Source organism: Lynx canadensis, chromosome C1, assembly GCF_007474595.2.
Source record: "Lynx canadensis isolate LIC74 chromosome C1, mLynCan4.pri.v2, whole genome shotgun sequence".
In the NCBI taxonomy this organism is placed as follows: domain Eukaryota; kingdom Metazoa; phylum Chordata; class Mammalia; order Carnivora; family Felidae; genus Lynx; species Lynx canadensis.
The window spans coordinates 42,533,656-42,554,237 of NC_044310.1; the positions used below are offsets into that span (position 1 = coordinate 42,533,656).

The 20,582-nt window shown below is 54.8% G+C and overlaps 2 protein-coding genes across 5 annotated transcripts in view; one reads left to right on the plus strand and one right to left on the minus strand.

Moving 5' to 3' along the window:
* The window catches only part of PODN (podocan), a 40,102-nt gene that overhangs the window by 18,861 nt on the left and 659 nt on the right, over window positions 1-20,582 (plus strand). For 3 of the 4 annotated variants that reach the window (XM_030324887.2, XM_030324886.1, XM_030324885.1), the window contains exons 10-11: window positions 1,009-1,219; window positions 3,610-4,611. In XM_030324887.2, the coding sequence (XP_030180747.1) occupies window positions 1,009-1,192 (184 nt within the window). In that variant the 3' untranslated portion in view covers window positions 1,193-1,219; window positions 3,610-4,611. Of the gene's footprint in view, window positions 1-1,008; window positions 1,220-3,609; window positions 4,612-20,582 lie in introns of those variants that run through there. The other variant, XM_032594303.1, reaches the window with a different exon arrangement.
* The window catches only part of SLC1A7 (solute carrier family 1 member 7), a 45,020-nt gene continuing 30,670 nt past the window's right edge, over window positions 6,233-20,582 (minus strand). The window contains exons 4-11 of the mRNA XM_030324890.1: window positions 18,685-18,727; window positions 16,242-16,464; window positions 12,584-12,683; window positions 11,643-11,876; window positions 9,485-9,679; window positions 8,550-8,684; window positions 8,003-8,105; window positions 6,233-7,437 (exon numbers count right to left, since the gene is read on the minus strand). Of these exons, the coding sequence (XP_030180750.1) occupies window positions 7,219-7,437; window positions 8,003-8,105; window positions 8,550-8,684; window positions 9,485-9,679; window positions 11,643-11,876; window positions 12,584-12,683; window positions 16,242-16,464; window positions 18,685-18,727 (1,252 nt within the window). The 3' untranslated portion in view covers window positions 6,233-7,218. The remainder of the gene's footprint in view (window positions 7,438-8,002; window positions 8,106-8,549; window positions 8,685-9,484; window positions 9,680-11,642; window positions 11,877-12,583; window positions 12,684-16,241; window positions 16,465-18,684; window positions 18,728-20,582) is intronic.

Genomic DNA, 20,582 nt, shown 5'->3' on the forward strand with positions numbered 1-20,582 from the left:
TGACCCTGGGTACATCACAGAACCCCCCCCCCCCCACCCCGAGCCTCTGTGTCCTCAGCTCTCAAGGGAGGGGACAGTCCTGGCCAAGCCTGGCAAGGTTTATAAGTTTGTAAAAGGGCTTCAGGAACTTTAAAAGCAGTGCATGTGGACATTATTGATGTTACCGTGGCAGGAAGGGAACCAGGGAGCACGCATGATGGCTGTGCCCATAGCTGGCCAGGCTGTTCCCTGGGCCTCAGACCCAGCAGAGCAGGTGCTCAGGCCCTTGCTGAGCTCTGGGGGTTTAGAATGATTCTAACGGGGGAGCCAACTCCCCCAGGAAATGAGCTTTGGTACAGTAGAGTCAGGGTGGTTCTTCCCAGCACCCTACCTAACCATCCCTTCAACTCAGGGAGAAGGGACAGATCTGAGGAGGCAGAATGTGCCCTCCCAGGGGAGTTGTGGCCCAGAAGGCCCCAGGCTGGGTTGGGGTGGAGTGTGACCTATGCCTGGGCTCGTGTGGGGGGATGGGGACCAAGGCACAAAGAATCGAGGGGGCCTGATATCAGAGCCCAGCCTCTGCCTCCCTTCAACCCAGGTGTGTCCCTGGCCCAGCTTAACCCTGGCCTTGCCTGTGTGCCACTCCACACCAGCCTTCAAAGTAACCCCAGGCTGGCAGCACCAGAGCCTCAGGCCTTGGGGTTGATCCCAGAGGGAGGTAATCCCAGGCTGAGAGGAGGCACCCGTTTCCGCCACTCCTAAATTTTAGAGCATTTGCAGACAGGGACCTTCCCCTTTTGGATGAGTGGCCCAGCGTCCACTCCTGCCCCGCCAAGCTGTAGCCACACTGAATAGCTGGGACTTTTTATGACACACCGTGCTTCTTAGCAGCCCCCGCACATCTTTTATGCTTCCTGTGCCATCTTCCTGGAGAGCTCGTTCCCTCCCCTTTACCGTCTAGGCTGGGTAAGTGTGGGGACTCTGAGGGTTAGGCCTCTGACACTGACCCCAAATGGGTGGCCTGCACAGGTTTAACAAGCTGGCCGTGGGCTCCGTGGTGGAAAGTGCCTTCCGGAGGCTGAAGCACCTGCAGGTCTTGGACATAGAAGGCAACTTTGAGTTTGGTGACGTTTCCAAGGACCGGGGCCAGTTGGAGGAAGAGGATGAGGAAGACGAGGAGGATGAGGATGAGGAGGATGAGGAAAGGCGATAGTGACGGGGTGAACCGGATTTGACATAGGTAGGTGGTCTGGGGGGGGGGTACACTGACCTCTCCCCACCAGCTTCCTGTCCCTGACCCCAGTATAGGCCCTGAGTGAGAGGCTGGCAAAGCTGTGGGAGGCCAGCACAGGCTGGGGAACTCTCCAGGGCGATGAGCGCCCTGATGGGACTGGCACAGGCACTGGGATGGTGGAAGCAGGGCATGGATGTGGGGGCCTGGAGGAGGCTACTGTGGCGATCTGGGCCAGAGGCGATGGGGGTGGGCAGTGAGGTTGCAGACAAGCAGAAGGCCTGAAGGGATTTGGGGGAGCGACAGGCAGACTCCAGAGGCTAGAGTAGTCCTGCTGGGCCAGGGTGAGGGAGAGGACAGCCCCCCAGGTCTAACTTGAATTCCAGATGGACGATAGTACTAGGGGAGCAGATTTGTTGTGGTGGGAGTGTCGAGTTAGGCAGGCCTGGAGTGTGCTCGGGAGCTGCCCAGAGGTGGGCCAGGTATGTGGGTCTGGGGCTGGAGGTTGAGGTCTGGGCTGGAGATGGGGGTCCAGACATTATCAGCCTGGAAATAGTCATGAGGCCACAGGAAGCTTGGGGAGCTCGCTTGGGGAGAGTGACAGGCCGTGGCCAGCTGCAAGGGAGCCTGCAGAAGGGGCTGACACAGAGCGGCTATGGAAGGAGGTGGGACAGAGGCAGATTATGTGCATATGCAACACAAGCACCCTACATGTGCACACAGTGCACCAACCGACATGTACCCGTGCTCACATATGTCCAAACATGCATACGTGTGCATGGATAACACACACTCAGGACACAGAGCGCACACAGACACACATACATGTACTCCACAACACATTCACAGGTGCAGGACGTGTGCATGCTTGCATGCACTCGCGCATGCATGTGTCTACACCCGTGCATCCCCACGGCTCTGGTGGAGAGAGTAGCTGTGTCAATGCTGCTGAGAGGCAGGTGGAGGTGAGCACTATCAAAGGCCTGTCAGATTTATCCACAAGAAGGTTACCCGTGACCTTGTGGGGGAGCAGCCTCAAGGGCAGTGAAGGTGGAGAAAGTAGCTGGCAAGGAGTGGACCCAGGGAGCATAGACAACTCTGTCAAGAAGTTTGGCCGTAAAGGGATGAGATGAGAGGGTGGCACGGGGAAGAGGTGTGAAGTTCAGGAGGGACTCTGTTTACTTTGCACCCTTTTCAGAAACAGAGTTGATGGGAGGGGCTGGCCCGGAGGGGGAGTTAAAGATGTAAGAGAGGAGAGCAGGGAGAAGCTAGCCCTGTGGACACAGTAGAAGGGTCTGGCTTTGGCAGGAGGCTCAGTCCTTCCACTGTGTCAGGAGGGATGAAGGCTGCAGTCACACACAGGACAGTGGCTTGGTGGCTGAACATGAAGTCACATCAGCCCGATGCCTTCAGCCTTCTGTTTTCTCTGTGCAACAGGAGGTGCTCAGCAGACCGGGGTGGGTGTGGAGAAGATGGACCATTGGATCCATCCATGGCTGGGGTTTTGGCCAGGTGTGTGGGACAGAAGGGTAAGGAACAAGGACGTTGAGGGTGTTGACAAGAGAATGGCTGCAGTTGTGGACCCCGGGGGTCAGGCTGGGAAGGAAGGAGGTGCAGACAGGAGGAGTGTGGGTGGGCAGGGTCTCTGGAGAGGGACGTTGGAGAGTGGGCACAGTGTGGTGAGTAGCCAGGAGGAGAGATGTGGTCAGAAGGGAATATCAGAATGAGCTGAGCTAGGGGTCACAGGGTCAGGCTGTGGCCATGTGAAGGGGCCCTTGGGCCACTGTTAGGACACTGAAAGCAGGGGCTTGGGTCAGAGTGGAGACTTGAAGGTGGTGGTGAGGATCCCATGGGTGGATGACAGAGGGAGGTGTGGCTGACAGAAGAGTGTGCGTGGGGCGGTTATCCCACCATGGAGAAGAGGCTCTTGGGAATCCCCTTCCTCTGTTCTCGGAGCCCAGGAGTATGAAGTGGAGATCCTTCTCTCTAGGCATTGTCCTCAGGCAGAGCCAGGGGTCAATGATGGGGGTGAACAGCTGTCCAGTGAGGATGCTATATCCCTCATTGAGGGGGATGGGGAGTCCTGGGATGGGAGAGAATCTGTCCTCTCTGGAGGACATTGGCCTCGGTCGGGTTTGTTGAGTGGGGCCTTGGGAGAGGCCCTGGGGAGTGGCCAGAGGGACCTAAAAGCCCTCTAGTCAATACCAGGCCTGGTCACATCAGCAAGAACACCTCTCAGTGGGTGGCCGGCTTGTTCTGGGCTCCCAGGGGCAACTCTGCCTCCTGCCTGCAGTCGCCTGGCCCTCCCAGAGTCCCCTGGGGGCCCCCCAGCTCTAATCCACCTTCCCAAAGCTGGCACTTCTGCCCTGGCCTCCCTGACTCTCCCACGTGTTCTACAGGACACCGGACCGCCAGACCCCTTTCTGCAGCACGTACCTGTGCCCTGTGAGCCCCACTCTGCCATGCTCACAGACACACCCAGTGCCACCCTCACCAGCCACCCTGCACCCCACTGCCACAACACAGGCTGGACACACAGTCTCCCATTCCCCCTTGTTCCTGTAGTACCCCACGGCCAGACACGTGCAGGCAACATGACACAGTCACACACTGCTGGCTGCACGGAGCAAGCCCACCATACAGTTCCCCTCTCCATCCCACGCCCTCCATTGCCATCATGCCCTTGGACTCCTGCAGACTCAGGGAAGGGTCTGACCCTGCCCTGGCACTCACGGGCGCCTGCTCCCTTCACCTTGGACCCACGTGTGCACGCGTGCGCGCGCACACACACACACACACACACACACACACACACACACGAGTCCCATGAAAACAGCCCTCTATGGCCTATGCCACCGACATATCTTGCCCCAGCCAGAACTGGCCAGAACAGCTTGCCACCTGCTCATCCGTCTGTTCGTCCGTCCACTGGAGAAGACAGAGTTATCTTGGTGCTCTCTGTGGCCAGGTGCCTGCCACCCTCTGGAACTCACAGAAGCTGACTTTTGTTCCTTTTCTTCCCTTTGGGGACAGGAACCTTTGGGACTGCTACCCTGGCCTGCCTGCCCTGACTCCCAGCTGCCCAGGCAGCCACTCCCTGCCAGGCCCTGGCCGGCCACAGGCATGTCTGTGATGGGAAACCCCATTGAGGCCAGAGGGAAAGTCTCCTGAGGTTGCTGGGGCCTTGGGCAGAAGTCAGGCGGAAGGGCAGTGCCAGGCAAGGAGGAAGGGCCCAGCAGCCCTGATGACATACCTTTTTTATTCTTTGGGCCTGTGGGATGTTCTGGGTGCCTTGGGTTTTTAAATTCTTTTTTAAGAAAAAAAAAATGATAAAAAACAAAACTGATTTTTCTTGTTATAGAAAAACTAATATAAAAGCATTACCCCTTTCTGGCAGCCTATGGCCGTGTCCGTGTGTGCTTCCTGCCAGGTGCCAGGCCAGTGCCTGGCTGGGGTGGGCAGGATACAAGCACCTGAGAGCCTTTCCAGACCAGCAGGAGTCGGCACGAAGTTCAGTTCTTGGGCCCACAAAGTAATCACACAGGCAGAGGTCCAGAGACGCAGGGTTTAGTCACAGGTGAGGAGGCCTGGAGGCACGTGTGACCGTCAGCTTGGTGGGGGTCAGCAGGTCTGGCCAGCACCACCACACTGGGCTTGTGAGCTCACTCCGTGCTTCCAGAGGCTGAGCATCTGAGCTCACCCAGAGGACCACCTGTGCACTGAGTGGGCACTACTGATGGAGTTTGTCCCCAGGATGGCTGGGGTGGGAAGGGGACTAGAGGCAGGCCTGAGACCTAGAGCAGGGTCTACTTGGGGGCCCAGGTCTTTGCAGGCCTGCCTGGGGAAGAAGTGACGGACATGCCTAGTGCGCCCACCGCCCCCAACAGTGCCAGAGTTGGAACTGGAAGGCAGCCCCCGGCTCAGAGCACAGGTGGTGAGATGCCCAGGAAGCATGACCTCCCACTACCGGAGGTGTGTAAGCGTGCTCCTGTCAAAGACCAGATTCCTGCCTTGTGGTGGGCCAGGCTTCGTTGCTAAAAGGGCCTTAGAGATGTGACACAGGGAAGGGACGTTTAAGCCGGTCCACACCACTGTGGGAATGACTGATAGCTTGACCTCTGACCTCTCTTAGGTGATTAGGCCTGAGTGAAGGAAGGATGCTCCCATGGTGGACCCCACAGCCCCCAGCCCTGCAGCGAGACGGGGATCCTAGGATCGGGGCCCTTCTTGGACTCCTCAGATCATGGCCGTGCGAGGAGGATAGGAAGGAGTTCAGGAGCAGGGGCTGGGAGGCAAGTGCCCTCCTGGTTCTCTGAGTGACTTTGGGAAGCCCATCCCCTCCCCCAGCTTCAGTGTCTTCATGAGCTCCTCTGTGCAAGACTCTGGAGCTAGATGTTCTCCCCAAAGCACATTCAGAACAGGCAGTGTGGCCACGGCTCTTCTGTGTCCCCTGGAGCCTCCTGGAGGCACCCTGGGGCCAAGGACAATGAGGGAGAGAGTCTGGAAATGTCCTTGGGCACATCCCCTCCTTAAACAAAGCAAAAGCCCCCGATTTACACTCTGCCTCCTGCATATGACAGGTCAGACAGGCCTGTCCTCATTCCAACCTCCAGGGACAGGCTCATTTGCACTCTGGCTGCCCAGGCAGGTCTGTCCATACACTGACAGGCCAGCTAGACCTGTCTACACTCCAGCTACATGGACAAGCCTGTACATTCTGGCCACCTGGGCAGGTCTGTTCATACGCTGGCTGCCCTGTCAGGCCAGTCTGACAGCCTGTATGAGCCCAATAAAGAAATGCTGGCTGGGGGGCCTGGGTGGCTCAATCAGTTGAGCATCATCAGACTCTTGATTTCAGCTCAGGTTATGATCTCACGGTTTGTGAGTTCGAGCCCTGTGTTGGGCTGATGGCATAGAGCCTGCCTGGGATTTTCTCTCTCTCTCTCTCTCTCTCTCTCTCTCTGCCCCTCCCCTGCTCGCATTTCTTCCCTCCCCCCAACCTCAAAAATAAGTCAACATTAAAAAAAATGCTGGCCAGGGTATGGTCACCAAGCCCACAAAATTGAAAAACAAAACACCTTTATTTAGTTATCACCGAATTTGCGAACACAGAAAGGAGTAGAAAATCTAACACCACTCCATCACACAGGCTCATGGAGAGTGCTGACCCCAAGGCTCCATGGGCAGCTTGACTAAAGCATCCCAGGCAAGCCTGCCTCCCCAGTCCTGGCTGGCCCACCTGTCCTGTGGGAGACTGGCCCAGATGTGTCCAAGGGCCCCTGCAGCTCTTCTGAGGCCATGCTGTCTCCACACGGGCTGAGCTTTGTGAGACACGACTGGTGAGACTGATGGGAGACGGGACAGGCTGTGGCACGTGGCAGGCAGCGGGCCTTGGCCTAGGGCTGGGCTGTCCTCAGGGAGGGCTGTTTGTCTGAGGCCACGTGTTATGGGGCAGGGAGGGTGACCGGCCTGGGCAGGGACTCAGCTGGGGCAGAACCAGAACATCGCTGTATCTTCATAAACTGAAGGCAGTGGTGGCTGCTGAGCTCCTGCAGAGGGGCAGAGACCCTTGGCATCTGGCCCTGCAGGCCCCTGTCCTCCAGGAGAGAGTGGCCAGGGCCTGGAAGACTTGAGTTAGAGTCCTGGCCCTGACGTTACCTGCCCTGAGACCTGGGGCAAGTGTTTTCAGCTCACGGGGTCTCAACTCTGTGATCCAGAAAGTGGGACCATATAGCCCCTGCTGCCACCCTCATAGGTTAACACAGTGGAAATGTCATAGCTGGGTCCTTGGCTGTGCCAGGTCATAATTCTCCAGCTGGGGCTCCCACATGCAGTCTTTCCCTTTCTGAGACTTTATTGTCTGGCCTGTGGGGCGAATCCTGGCCTCTCAAGGGTGGGAGGAGTGTGTGAGCCTGGCTCCTGTCGAGTGCTCGGAAAAGTAGTGAGTTGAGATCCTGCCCTTGGCCCCTAGACCTGGAGGCCTCCCCTGGCCCCTGCAGCTCTGCAGGCTACACATTGGTCTCAAGCTCACTGATCTCAATGGTGCAGTGGTCCAGAGAGGTGGCAGCTGGTTCCTCGTCCTGCTCCACCTGGACAGGGATGTGGTGGGGACAGGCAGGGCCCAGGGTCAGCTCTGAGGCCTCCGCCACGCTCTTCACACAGCCATTCTGCTGGGTTGCCACGATCTCCTGGAGGCTCACTGGCTTGGTCTCACGGGGCGGCAGTTTCTGGGGAGGGGAAACAGGCCTTGGTAGCAGCAGGAGGGAGTGAGGTTAGACACCAGGGAAGACTGAAAGAGCAAACCACGTGATTGGTTTTCCTACAGATGTGCTGTGGGACCTTGATATGTCACACACAGCCTCTCTGGGCTCCAGTTCCAATCTGTCCTGCTTCCTTTTGAGGTTGTCTTAGTGGAGAAGTCCAGTGAGGGAACTGGTGGGTCCCCTGCCTGTCCACCCCAATGGGAGTGGGACAGCCTGTTACACATAGTTATTGCCACGAAGCCCTGTGCAGACGTACAAATGTTTGCATTGTTGTCGGCAGGATAGAGCGCACCCCCACACTAAGGTACAGGCTCCCTGAGGACAGGGTTTATCTTTCTTTGTTTGCCACTGCTCCTCCCATGATGACGAGTGCTCAACAGCTAGCTGCGAGAGGAATCGGTCACCCCGTGTCCAGATGAGGAGGCAGGGAGGGATTGGCAGAAGGCTGCCCAGCTGGTGAGAAGTCCTGCACCCCCATCCCAGCTCCACCCTCCCAACGGCCAGGCTGGGAGGGAGGCACTGCTCTCACCTCCACGCCTGTGTCCTGAGCAAAGTCCTTCCGGCAGATGTGGGCCATGATCCCTGCCGCCAGCGCGTCACCCAGCACGTTAATCATGGTGCGAAAACGGTCCCTGGTGAGCCAAGGTGGGCAGTGAGTGGTGGGCACTATTTTTGGCAAGAGGAGCTGGCAGCAGGCAGGGCCCAGCCCAGCAGCACCTGCAGCCGGCAGCCAGGTTGGAGCCTGTGGCAAAGTGCCTTTTCAGTCCTCACAAGCCTACTGCCCCTGCTCGGGCAAGGCCAAAGCAAGTTGATGCACGGCTGGATTCAGGAACATGTGGACTGTGCCCATGCTCAAAAGGGTCTGGGCTTGGTCTGATGCTCTGCTCTCACCCCCTTGAAATTCTTTATATTTTTGAACAAGGGTAGGCACGTTTTCATTTTTAAAAACTGGGCCCCGCAAAAGCTGGTGTCAGTGAGCAGGGCACCCCCACTGTGCCAAACCATGGCAGTTCTCCCGGCCCACCCTCAATGCCTGCTGCCTGGGGGATGAGGCAGGTAGGGGGCAACCCACTCACAGAGCCCAGTCGACAGCGATGATGAGGGTGATGTCGTCAGTGGGAAGTCCCACGGAGGTGAGTACGATGACCATGGTGACGAGCCCAGCCTGGGGGATGCCAGCTGCCCCGATGCTGGCCGCTGTGGCCGTGATGCTGCAGGAGGGGCAGGGAGAGGAAGAGGAGGAGCAGGAGGGGCAGGCCTCGCTGTTGGAGCCCTGGCTCCAAGAAGGAGTCCAGAATGCCAGGGCCTCTGGGGACAGCCATATGGGGCAGGTGTTGTTAGGAATGCCACATCAGGAAATTCTCAGGGTGGGGGGCATGTCCCTGCTCAAGGTCCTGTGACTCCATGGGCCTCCATCTCTGGTCCCAGTGGAACCTCCTGAGGAGTTTGTAGAAGAGCGTGTGCCTGGGGCCACTGCCTCTGTCAGGTTCCAAAAAGCTGACCAGAAATTCAGGTCATCCACCTGCATGGCTCTGCCCAGCCTCCCTCTGGGCCTGGTTCCTGGGGCCAGACTTGTGCCCTCAGGCTGGCACACAAGGCCTTCCCCACGGCCTCTGACCCTCACCCCAGCACCCTTCCCTCACCTCCAGCCACACTAGCAGTCACCCTCCCCCCGTCCCCTCATCCCACCCCTGGCCTTTGCTCACCCTCTGCCTGCCTTTAGCCCCCTCCCTGCCCTGCATGCCCAGACTGCAGGCCCTCCTCTGGACCTTAGTTCCTATCCTGCTCGGAGCTCCCCCTCTGCAGGGTGACACTGGGGAAGGAGCCCTGAGTCATAGAAGCCAGGCCACATCCCAGCACTAACTTGCTGTGTGGCTAGGAACAAACCCCTTGCCTCCTCTGCACTTCAGAGACCCCATCAGATCTGAGAGCTCAAGAATCCTGAAGGTCCTTCCGGTGCCCTCCTCTTCCCCGGCCAATCCACCCTGGGTATGGGGTGTCGGGTGTGTACCTGATGGTGATGATCTGGCCGAAGTCCAGCTCATAGTTGTTGACCTGGGCAATGAAGATGGCGGCCACAGCCTCGTAGAGCGCTGTCCCGTCCATGTTGATGGTGGCGCCCACGGGCAGCACAAAGCGGGCAATCCGCCGGTCAATGTGGTTGTTTTCCAGCAGGCACTTGAAGGTGATGGGCAGTGTGGCTGAGCTGTGGGCAGAGGGGCCAGCGCGTGCCTACCACTGTCTCCCAGGGTACTCCGGGGCTCTGGGATGCCTGCGTGCCAGGGATGGGAAGCTCGCCCCCACCCCAGGCAGCCCACCCATCACAGGGGAGGACAGGCTGAAGGAGCTTTGAAAATGGTCTCAAATGGCATTCTTGACAAGTGTGTGATCAGTGGCCCAGCCAGACCCGCCCAAGCCTAGGCCCCGGAGACCCCCCACCAGCCGCACAGGTCAGGAAAGGAGCCACCATCAGCAGAGCACCTACTATGCGCCAGGCATTGTGCTTTACACACGCTCTTATCTGACCCTCACAGCTTCCTGTGAGGGAGGGGTTTTGAGTCCATTTTACAGATGAAGAAACTGAAGCCCGGAGGGGAGGAGGGGCTGACCCAAAGTCATACCACTGTGCCAAGCATAAAGTGGCTAACAGTAGGGCTCTGGGGCCGGCCTTGCTGGATTTAGATTCCAGCCTCCTACTAGCCAAGTGGCTCTGGCGGGTTCCTTAACCTGTGTGTGCCTTAGTTTCCTTATCCCAAACAATACCTAGATTACAGAGCTATTAGGGTGATGATTCAACAAGAAAGCGCTTAGAGCAGTATCTGGCACATTGCAGGCAGTCAGTGGTAGCCACTACTGTCATTGTTACTGTCTCTGTTACTAGAGCTCCTGGTGGCCGTGCTGAGACTAAAACTCAGGTTGGTTTGGCCACAGTGCCCTTCCTTTCCCACAGGCCACTGCCTGGGGAGCCCATGTCCATTTTCCAGAGCCTGCGATGATCTCCCCAGATGTGCTGGGCCCGCGGCTGTGGTTTCTGCCAAGCAGGAGGTGGCCAAGGGCTGCTGGCTCCAGCAGGGCTTGGCCTGTGGTATGGGAGCTGGCAGCCATTGGGACTTTGCCTTTCCTTTCCACCTCCTGGCTCTGCCCTGCGTGGAGGTTCCTGGACGAGGCTTCTGGGGGCTTTTCCTCACTGGGGCCCTGCTCCTCCTAAGTTCTGTGTGAGGTACTTCTGCTGCCAAGGGTGGGGGCCCTCACTCCCATTTGACAGATTGGGAAGCTGAGGCCCAGAGAAGAGAAAGCAGTAAGGGCTGGAAGGGAGAACGAGGCTCTGAAGAGACAAGGGCCTGAGCTCAGGCGAGTCCTCCACATGGAGCTTGGACATATGCTGTGGGTAGAACCACCCTTTCTTCACAGAGTATGTAGAGCACTTTCTCCTCCTTGGTAGGCAGACGGGTGGGTTTGCATGCCTCCAACTCTGCTTCTGCACTCAACTGTGGGCCGGGATCCTTGAGAGCAGATGCCACCTCATAGGCTAGCCTTCGTGCCCCTAGTGAGTTATCTCCACTAATTCCCATGCAACCCTTAGAGGCAGAGACCACCCTGATCCCCAAACTGCATATGAGGAAATTGGTGCCCAGGGAGGTTAAGTGACTTGCCCACAGCCACACAGCCAATGGGCGGCGGAACCATGATTCAAATCCCCACTGGTGAGTTACACTGTCAAGGCTGGGACAGGGCATCCAGCCAGGATGTCCCCGCAGCCGTGGACAGGCCAAGACCCTAAACAACACAGGGCCTGACTCCAACGGGAGCACCATATGGCAGCAAAAGGCAACAGCCATTGCAGATTCATCCCCCATCAGTTGTCCCGACCCCAAGATGTGTGGAAGCCACCGCCATGTGGACTGAGTGCATCTTAGGGATGCAGGCAGCTGGGGAGGGGAAGGCCTTAAGAGGCCATAAGGGCTTTCTGCCATTCAGGCCGGTGGGGCCTCAAGCAATGCATTTCAAAAATTGGTCTCATTTACCACTGTCCATAGCTACCCCCAAGTTTGTGAAGTGGGCCATACTGAACTTTCCATGGTTCTATGGCTATGGACAAGTGATGGCTAGACAGATGAACAGAGCTCAGCTGCCAGCATCACTCCACCCTGCCCGTCACCCAGGGCTACCTGGAGGAGGTGGCCAGTGCAATGAGCAGGGCCTGGAGGACGCCTCGGATAAAGACAATGGGGTTCTTTTTGGTGATGAAGAAGTAGAGCAGGGGCAGGATGAAGAGGCCATGGACCACCAGCCCACACACCACGGTGACCGCGTAGAAACCCAGCTTCTTTCTGACTGCTGTGGGGTCGTCCATCTCCAGGATCTTGCCGGCGATGAGGAACACAATGCCAAAGGGGAAGTACCTGGGGGCAGGCGGCCAGTTCAGTGCCGGGCAGGCAAGGGTCCCGGGCAGTCCTGGCACGGCATCACTGCCCCCTGGCCGCCCGGGGATCCTGTGAGGACTGAATGGGACTCTGTACCAAGGTGCCCAGTACATGTGGCCTCATTAATACCACGACGCTCAACCAGTCCAACCCGCACAACCTCTGGCCTCCCTCCTTGCCTTCCCGTCCAGGTCTCTGAGGAGGGCCCCCGCCCTCAGCAGGCCCTCATTTCAGCCCAGCGGTGCCACAAACTTCATGCGTGACCCGGGGCGGGCCTCTGCGTTTCCCCATCGAAACTGTACAAGGTCGGACTAGAAGATTCCTAAGGCCTGAGCTCTGAACCAAGGAGTGGCAGCTGGTTCTCACTTCCAGTGTTTCCCTTCTCCAAAAGCTAAGCTGATGAGACTCCATGGGATGGGGAAACTGGGCCAGGAGAGCAAGGCCACGCTTAGCTTGTAACTGTCCTCCAGTGGGCCTGATCGGGCCAGAAATGGCAGGCCCGGGGCTGGAACTAGACCTGGTCAGGGCTGGGCCGGGGGATGCAGGGCAGAATGTGGCCAGGGCTGAGCCTCCAGGGCAGGAAAGCAGTGGAAGGGGCCGTGGTATCCCTCCATCTTCCCAGGGCAGGGCTGAAAGGGGGTGGGGTGAAGGTGGAAGAGGACACTTCTGCCCCCATTGAGGCTTACCACACAGCCACCGCCACAATCTTCATGACGGACTCATTGAGGCACTGGCAGAAGCTGACTAGAGGGGTCCCATTGTCCCCCATGCGGCCCAGCATGATGCCTGCAGGGGCAGAGACACACAAGCATGTCACAGAGGCCGCACACCGAGGCACAGGCACGCACCACAGTGGCATGTGCCAGCACACGCTGGCGGCCCAGCAGGGACAGACCTGCGCGCACATGTGGGCCTCGGGCCTTGGCTGAATTCCCAGCAGCCTTGGATCAAGCACAATGCTTCCCTGCACCCTCTCCTCTCCTTCTCCTGGGCCTCTACTGCTGGACCAGGGCTCTCATCTCATCCTCCTCTCTAATCCATAAAAATGTTCCCTGCCAACCCCCCACGCAATGACTTCCTGAACACTCCCACTATAACCAAGATCCCCCCTGCTTCAGGCCCCGATTGATCTGACCTCTGTCAACACCTCCCACCTCCATCTGGCCCTGCTTTTCACCTCCTCACTATGCTCTGGCATCACTGGCCTCCTTTACGTTTCTAGAATACGTCAAGCTTTTCACTGCCTCAGGGCCCTCGCCCATGTAGGTCCTGGTGCCTGAAACCCTGGTCGCCCAGCTCCCCACATGGCCTAGAGGCCTGTCCCCCTCTCCCCTTGGCAAACTCTCCATTTATTCTTCTCTGTATCATGTCTTTCTGATCCCTTTATATCACTTATTACAACTTATGTTATTTTCTGGTTGTCTGTTATTTATTTTTTTTTTTTTCTGTCTCCTCCAATAGAAGGTTAGCTCCATGAGGGAAAGAACTGTATCTCCTTAGCTGGCACGTTGTAGGTGCTCAACAATAATCACTGAATGAACGAACAAATGAATGAATAATAAAGGCTTTCCCGGAGCCCCTGTCATTCTCTTACTTGGGGAGTGTTCGTGTGTGTACTATTCCCCAGGTGAGCTCTGTGCAGTTGGGTGCCATCAGGCCACTCCTGAAATGGTGACAAGTGACAGCTGTCCCTTCTGGTGACACAAAAATGGAGAGCAAAACACACTCTGTGGCTGTCCTTAGAAAGCTTACCGGCAGTGTGCTTGGAGGGGCTCATCACCTGACTCAGCCAGGGAGAAGCAGGGAAGGGATTTGAACCCTGGCTCATGTGACTCCAGAGAGAGGCTCTTTCCTGCCCCAGGAAGCCCTGAACTCACACTATCCGCAGAACAGCTACCACATGGTGATGGGACGACATGGGGGCCCTGCTGGTATGGGCGGGAGAGGCCCAAGTTGAAGGTGATACAACCTAGCCCTTGCCCATAGGGCCTGTGGAAGCCTGGCTGAGCTGAGACCCAGGTCCCCTGCCAGCTCTGTCCCTCCTCGCAGGCTATTCCCACCCAAACCAGGAGACACATAAGGGCTCAGGCTGGCTGGGCACCCGTGTGCCGGGGATCCAGGGTCTGGTGGCAGGCCTCCTGCAACAGTCCCGACCAATGGGGCCTTAGTATCAGCCGCGTCCCAACACCAGGGACGAGATGGGAAAGGAGGTTGTGTCGTGGGGACCCAAGAAAGCCGCATTCGGAGCAGCTGTGCAGGTGTGTCTGCTCACACTCAGATGTGGGCACACACAGATGCAGGTACAAATGGAAGTGGACACACACAGGCATAGGTACGTGCTGACTTGGGCACACATACACGAACATATACACACTGACACATAGACAGTTACACACATCCAGGAAACAGTGAGTCAGAGGGTCTCAGGGTTTCTTTTGCTCTGCCAACAGAGGTCCTGTTTATATGTTCCCACCCCTAAGAGAGGCAGTGGCTGGGGAGGAGCGGGAATGTCCAGTATTGGGGACTGATTGCCAGATGTGCTGTGAGTGCTTCCAAACACCGTCCTGTCACATGCTCGGGTCCCTGAGGCCCTAGCCCCTCTGCATGCCCGACATTTGGGCCAAGACGATTAGAGCTCTGTTACCCACCATGGTCAGTCCATTCCCAGCCATCTACCCATCTCTCCAGCAGGTTTTCCTGCGTGCCTGCTCTCTCCAGTCAGTGTGGTGGGCTGTGGGGATAAATGGGGAACAAGCCAGGCCCGTCACTGCCTGCATGGAGCTTATGCCTGCTTCTGTGTAGACGCTAAACAGTTACAGAAACAGTTAGATAACTGCAATGCGGTCAAACGTTTAAGGAGTAACAAAGAGCACCTGAGCAATCTGGGGGCGTTAGGAAGACTTTCCCGAGGACGTGATGCTTGCGAAGACCACAGTCCCCCTGCAAGGAGGGGAAGGTGCAGGGGGAGAGGAAGGGGCAGGGGCAGATCTTTGGAGAGGCACCTTCCTGGAACCGAAAGGCAGCATGGCTGGGGGAAGAGAGCAGGACCAGAGAAGCCAGGCTGGTCAGATCACACAGAGCTCTGCAGGCCGTGTACAGAGTTCGGGACCCCTTTCCAAGTGCACTGGAGAGCCACTGCAGGACTTTGTGAGCCCGTGAGGAGGACACACCAGGACAGAGACCCTTCAGGAGGCTCTTGCAGAAACCAGGTGAATGGTGAACTGTGGTGGCCTCGAACTGTGATGCTGGCAGTGAGCAGAGGGAAATGTGGGCTCGGAGAGAAGTTTCGGAAGCAGACCTGACAGATTTGGATGCGGGCCAGGCAGAGGCAGAGGCAGAAACCAGCCCCCAGATTTCCTGCATGAGCAACCAGTAGGACAGTGAGAAGAAAACCTTGTGGACAAGTCAGAGAGGGAGGAGAGGCCCTCGCCAGGACCTTGGCCAGGGCGAAGAGGGAGGTAGATGCCAATTTTAGAATAAGACTCACAATGACCTTTGATAGCTTAGAAGGACAAGACAGGGACTGACCAGCTAGATTGTTCTGGATGGCTTGTCTCCAAGAAGGAAAAGAGTTGTGTGTGTGTGTGTGTATTGGTGATGGTGGTGAAGGCACTGTTGGCAGAGGCACAGCCATAGGTTTTGTGGGATCTGAAGCTTATACTATTTGGGGGTTCTCTTTAAGAAAAAGAATACTTTTTTGTTTTGTTTTGTTTTGTTTTGTTGTTAAAAGGTACAGGAAGGCCTTTGCTAGTGAGGCCTCACCACTTCGTGGTGATAGCCTATGGTTGAAGGTCTTGGCAAGAAGAGTAGCAAAGGGGAGGGTGTGGTCAAGGAGGCCAACTGTGGGCCCTGAGAAATGACACACACTTGTCTGAGGACAGAGTTGGCCAGTGGGGAGCCCCTGTGGTTGGAAATGGAAGGGAGAAATGAGGACTTTAATGAGACAGTGATGGATGATAGATTTTCAGGTTTTTCCTGTTCTTTATTGTAACCTCCCCCCCACCCGCCACCCTGCCCTAGTATCCCCAGACCTCAGTAAAATGGAACAGGCTGCTGGGAGGAAGCCTGAGGCATGGTCTTCTTTAAGGGAGAGGAAACTAGCACCCAGGAGTGGAGAATTCCAAGTGAGGAATGCCAGCTTCGACCGGCGTGGGGGAGGGCTGGAGACACCCTTTGGTAATGGAATAGGGACTTGAGCCACTCTACTGGGTAGGAAAGAAAGGAATCACCTGGAAGATGGGAGACTCCAGGTTATTTAGATTAGTGGATGCAGGTTGCAGAGAAGGGTAGATGCACGAAGGGACTGGCTCCCGGCCACTGCCGGGGAGGGGAGGAAGCACATACCCATGGTGGCAGAGAAGATGACGATGCCCAGCACGTTCATGCCATCGATGGTGTCAGGCTCTGACTTGTAAACAACCTCGGGCGGCGGGGTCAGGTCCAGGGCAAAGTTCTGAACATGAGAGCCGTTCTCTTCCTGGACCCCGTAGATGAGGATCTGCCGAGGAGGGGCCTCCTCTGATGCCATCTTGGGGGATTTGACAACGGGGGTGGTCTTGGTACGGTACTAGTGGGCGACACCCCAACCAGGAAGGAGTCAGGACCAAATATTGCTATTAATATCATCAACAACAATAATAATATCTTGGAGGCACATTTGTATATAGTCGAGAACTATTTGACGGACGATAATCCTGTGAGGTAGGCAGGAGTATCATCAAGATTTTACCGAAAAGAAAACTGGGATTCCGTCATCCAAGTACGCCCTACCCAGCCATGCTCTATTAGTCCCTTCCACCCTCTCCTTCCTTCTATGCATCATCACACCCATCTGGGATCCCCTCTAACCATCTCCTCTTCTACCCAGATAATTTTCTATTCACCCAACTATCCCTTCCAAACATCATTTTCCATCCACCTAATAGCCAGCCAGCCCTGCCTGCCACTGATGGAAACTTGGGCCTTCTATTTGAAAAGCTCAGGTTGCCCCAAGCCTTCTGGAGGAGAAGATGTCCCAGCTGCAAATCCCTGAGCCTCCATGCTGTCTACCTTTCCTCCTCTGCCCCAGGGAATCCTCATTCCTCAGGCACTGGGAGTCCAAACAAGGGAAATTTCTAGCCTCCCAACACCACAGTATCAATAAGGTAAGCCTTCTGGGGCACAGGGTGGTGTGGAGAAACCAGTTAGGAAATATATGGGATCAGAAGTTTCTGTGCTTCAGTTTCTTCATCTGTAAAATGGGGGTCACAATACTATCTGGCTCGTTTGAATAAATGAGGCAACACACGTAAAGTGTTTACAGCAGTGCCTGGCGTATGGTGGCCTTATGTGGCCATTACTGCTGTTATTACTGCCACCACTACCGTCAGCATTCCAACATTGGACTTTCTGTGTTGGATGCCAGGGATACGAAGATGAACCAGATGTGAATTCTGCTCTGAGAGCTTTGGGGAGGGAGTGACTTACTTTGCTTCAGAGGATCAGACAGCTTCACAAAGAAGGGGATATTTGAGTTGGGTCTTGAAGGATGGGTAGGAGTTTGCCAAAAGAAAAAAGGGCATTCCAGGCAGGTATGAAGCAAAGGAACATTCACTCTTTCTCTCTCACACCTTCAATAATTTTCCGTCACTGTTGGAATAAAGCCCAAACTCCCTGGCCTACCATTCGGGGCCCTTCACTATCTGGCTTATTTTGTAGATAAAGACCCAGGAGATTAGGAAAGATACAGAGATTAGCTCAAGATTTCACCACTCCTTATTTTGGAGCCTCCTATCCAACCCTCAACCTCCTCCTTTGTGTCCCCAGTCCCCAGTCCCCACTGTAGGGCCTAGCACAGGCAAGGGGGTCAGGAAATGCTCGCTGGATTGTCAACTAATCAGCCAACATTTTACAAGGGGAAAAGCATTAGAAGTCATTAGAAGGGCAGACAAAAATTTGTGCACAAGGATATTTACCATAATTTCTAAAAATGGAAAAACTTTGAAAACAACCTAAAAGCCTACCAAAAGGGGGCATGGTAATAAACTATAGCCTGGCTTTATCACGGGCTCTTGTCTCATTGCAAATATTGTATTTTAAAGAAATGCTTAATAACCAGGGAAAATGCTCATGATGTAATGGGAGTGGGGAAAAGCAAGACACACACTATCTATGCACCATTAACCTAATTTTATTTTTCTAAAGCATATTTATGCAGAGAAATAAGACTAAAAGTGTACCAACTACTGTCACTGTTGCTTGGTGCTGGAACAAGAGATGATTTTATTTTCTTCTTCGTATTTTTTAGTATTTTCCTAACATTTTACACTGACCATTGTTACTATTCTTATTACGGGGGAAAAGGATTCTTTTTAAAAAGAAACAGAAAACAGGCTTAGAAGCCAGACAGACCCGGGTTTTCCTACCAGCGCCATCATTTACTGGTGGTACAACCTTGGGCAGATCTTTTAATCCTTCTGTGCCTCAGTTTCCTCATCCGGGAGAGGGGCTGGCACACTGAGGGCAGGGTTACTGTGAGGACTGACTGAGACAGTGGGCGTGAGCATGGGTGTAAACGTAGAGCACAGTGGCTTCCCCCCACCCTTGTAAGTTCTCTTCGTCAGAAGCTGGAACCCAGGGCAGGGGTGTGGCCATGGGAGGCCGTGAGGATCCAGGTCTCCCCACCTGCCCTCCTCTCCAGCATCCGGCCCCCAGGAGGCAGGGAGACTTGCTGGGGAAACCTGTCCCTTCCCAGCCTGGCCCAGGCTGGTCCTGCCTGCCCTGCTCCATCGCTCTGGGATCCACTTACCTGTTTGAAAGTGGCTTCCACCAAGTTGGCTGGGAACATGTTCCTGGGAAGAGAGTCAGCAGTTGAAGAATTCCACAACCCAGCACAGGAGGGCCTGTGGGGTCATCTGAACACCCCGCTTGGCAGGCAAGGCTCTCCGTGACCTAGCCCCACCTCCCTCTCCAGTCTCATCTCTTCCCCACCCCCCAGTACTCAAAGCTCCCAAGGCAATTGCATCCAGTTCCCTAGAAACACTGCACACTTCTCCAGCAGCCGGCCCTTCGTCTACACTGTTCCTTCTGCCTAGAATGTCCTTCCTGCTTCTCTGGCTAACTCGTACTCCAATTAATCAGAGGCCAAGCCTTCTCTGATTGCTGGCCGACTTCATGGGCCTTCCCTTGTGGATCACCTGTGCTCCAGCCTGCTGCAGTGTGGCAGCGGCTCAGGGGTCTGCCTCTCCCACAGATTAGGCCTCCTTGAAAACTCAGTTGTTCGTATCTTATCTGTGCTGCACAACACATGACTTGGCACATGAATGAGATCATAATTCTTGTTAACATTGTTTTCATGAAGCTAAAGGAGGAGGGTGCTTGTCCTATCAGATATGAACACCTTCTGTAAAGATATAATTTTAAAGTGCAGTATTGGGGCGCCTGGGTGGCTCAGTCAGTTAAGTGTCTGACCCTAGCTCAGGTCATGATCTCGCGGTCCGTGAGTTCGAGCCCCGCGTCGGGCTCTGTGCTGACCGCTCAAAGCGTGGAGCCTGCTTCGGATTCTGTCTCCTTCTCTCTCTGCCTCTCCCCTGTTCACACTGTCTCTCTCTCTTAAAGTGCAATATTGACACAGCTGTCAACGGAAAAAACCAATAGAACAGAACCTATAGCCCAGAAACAGAACCATCTAAATACTTCATTAAAAAAAAAAATAAAGTGTATTTATTTTTTTTTAAGTAATCTCTACACCCAACATGGGGCTTGAACCCACAACCCCAAGATTAAGAGTCCCACGCTCTTCCAACTGAGCCAGCCAGGTGCCCCTAAGTACTTCATTTTTGATAAAAGTTGCTTCACAGATCAGTGAGGAAAGGAAGGATTTATTAGAGAGCACTGTGTGGCCAATCAACTATTAAAAGAAAACAACAACTTAGAATCCCTATTTATACTTTGCGCCAAAATAAATTCCATATGGGTTAAAGAAATAAGAAATTTAAAAAATGAAAACATAAAAAGCTAGAAGAAAATATAGGTTAATATTTTTCAGATCTTGGAATATGGAAGGACCCTCTAAGAAGAAAATGAGCAATAAAAACATCAATAGATTTTACTACATAGAAATTAAGAATTAAGTGGGAGGGAGGGGAAAGTGGGGGATGGGCACTGAGGAGGGCACCTGTTGGGATGAGCACTGGGTGTTGTATGGAAACCAATTTGGCAATAAATTTCATATTAAAAAAAAAAAGAAATCCACCACACACACACACACACACAAAAGAATTTCTAGGGGCATCTGGGTGGCTCAGTCAGTTAAGCATCCAGCTCTTGATTTCGGCTCAGGTCACGACCTCATCATTCATGAGACCTTGCCCTGTGTGTGCTCCATGCTGACTGTGGAGCCTGCTTAGGATTCTCTCCCTCCCTCTCCCTCTGCCCCTCCCGCTCTTGTGCACGTGAACACGCACGCACTTTCTCAAAAAATAAATTCATTTATTAAAAAAAATTTTTTAAAGAAAAGAAATTAAGAATTTCCTAAGAGCAACATGGTATCCTGGGTGGGATTCTGGGGCAGAAAAAAAAGACATTCGTGGAAAATCGGTGAAATCCAAACACGGTCTACAATTTAGTTAATAGTGTTGTACTAATTTAATTTCTTAGTTTTGACATCTGTGCCATCATTCCGTACTTTGCTGACTTCAGGGAAAG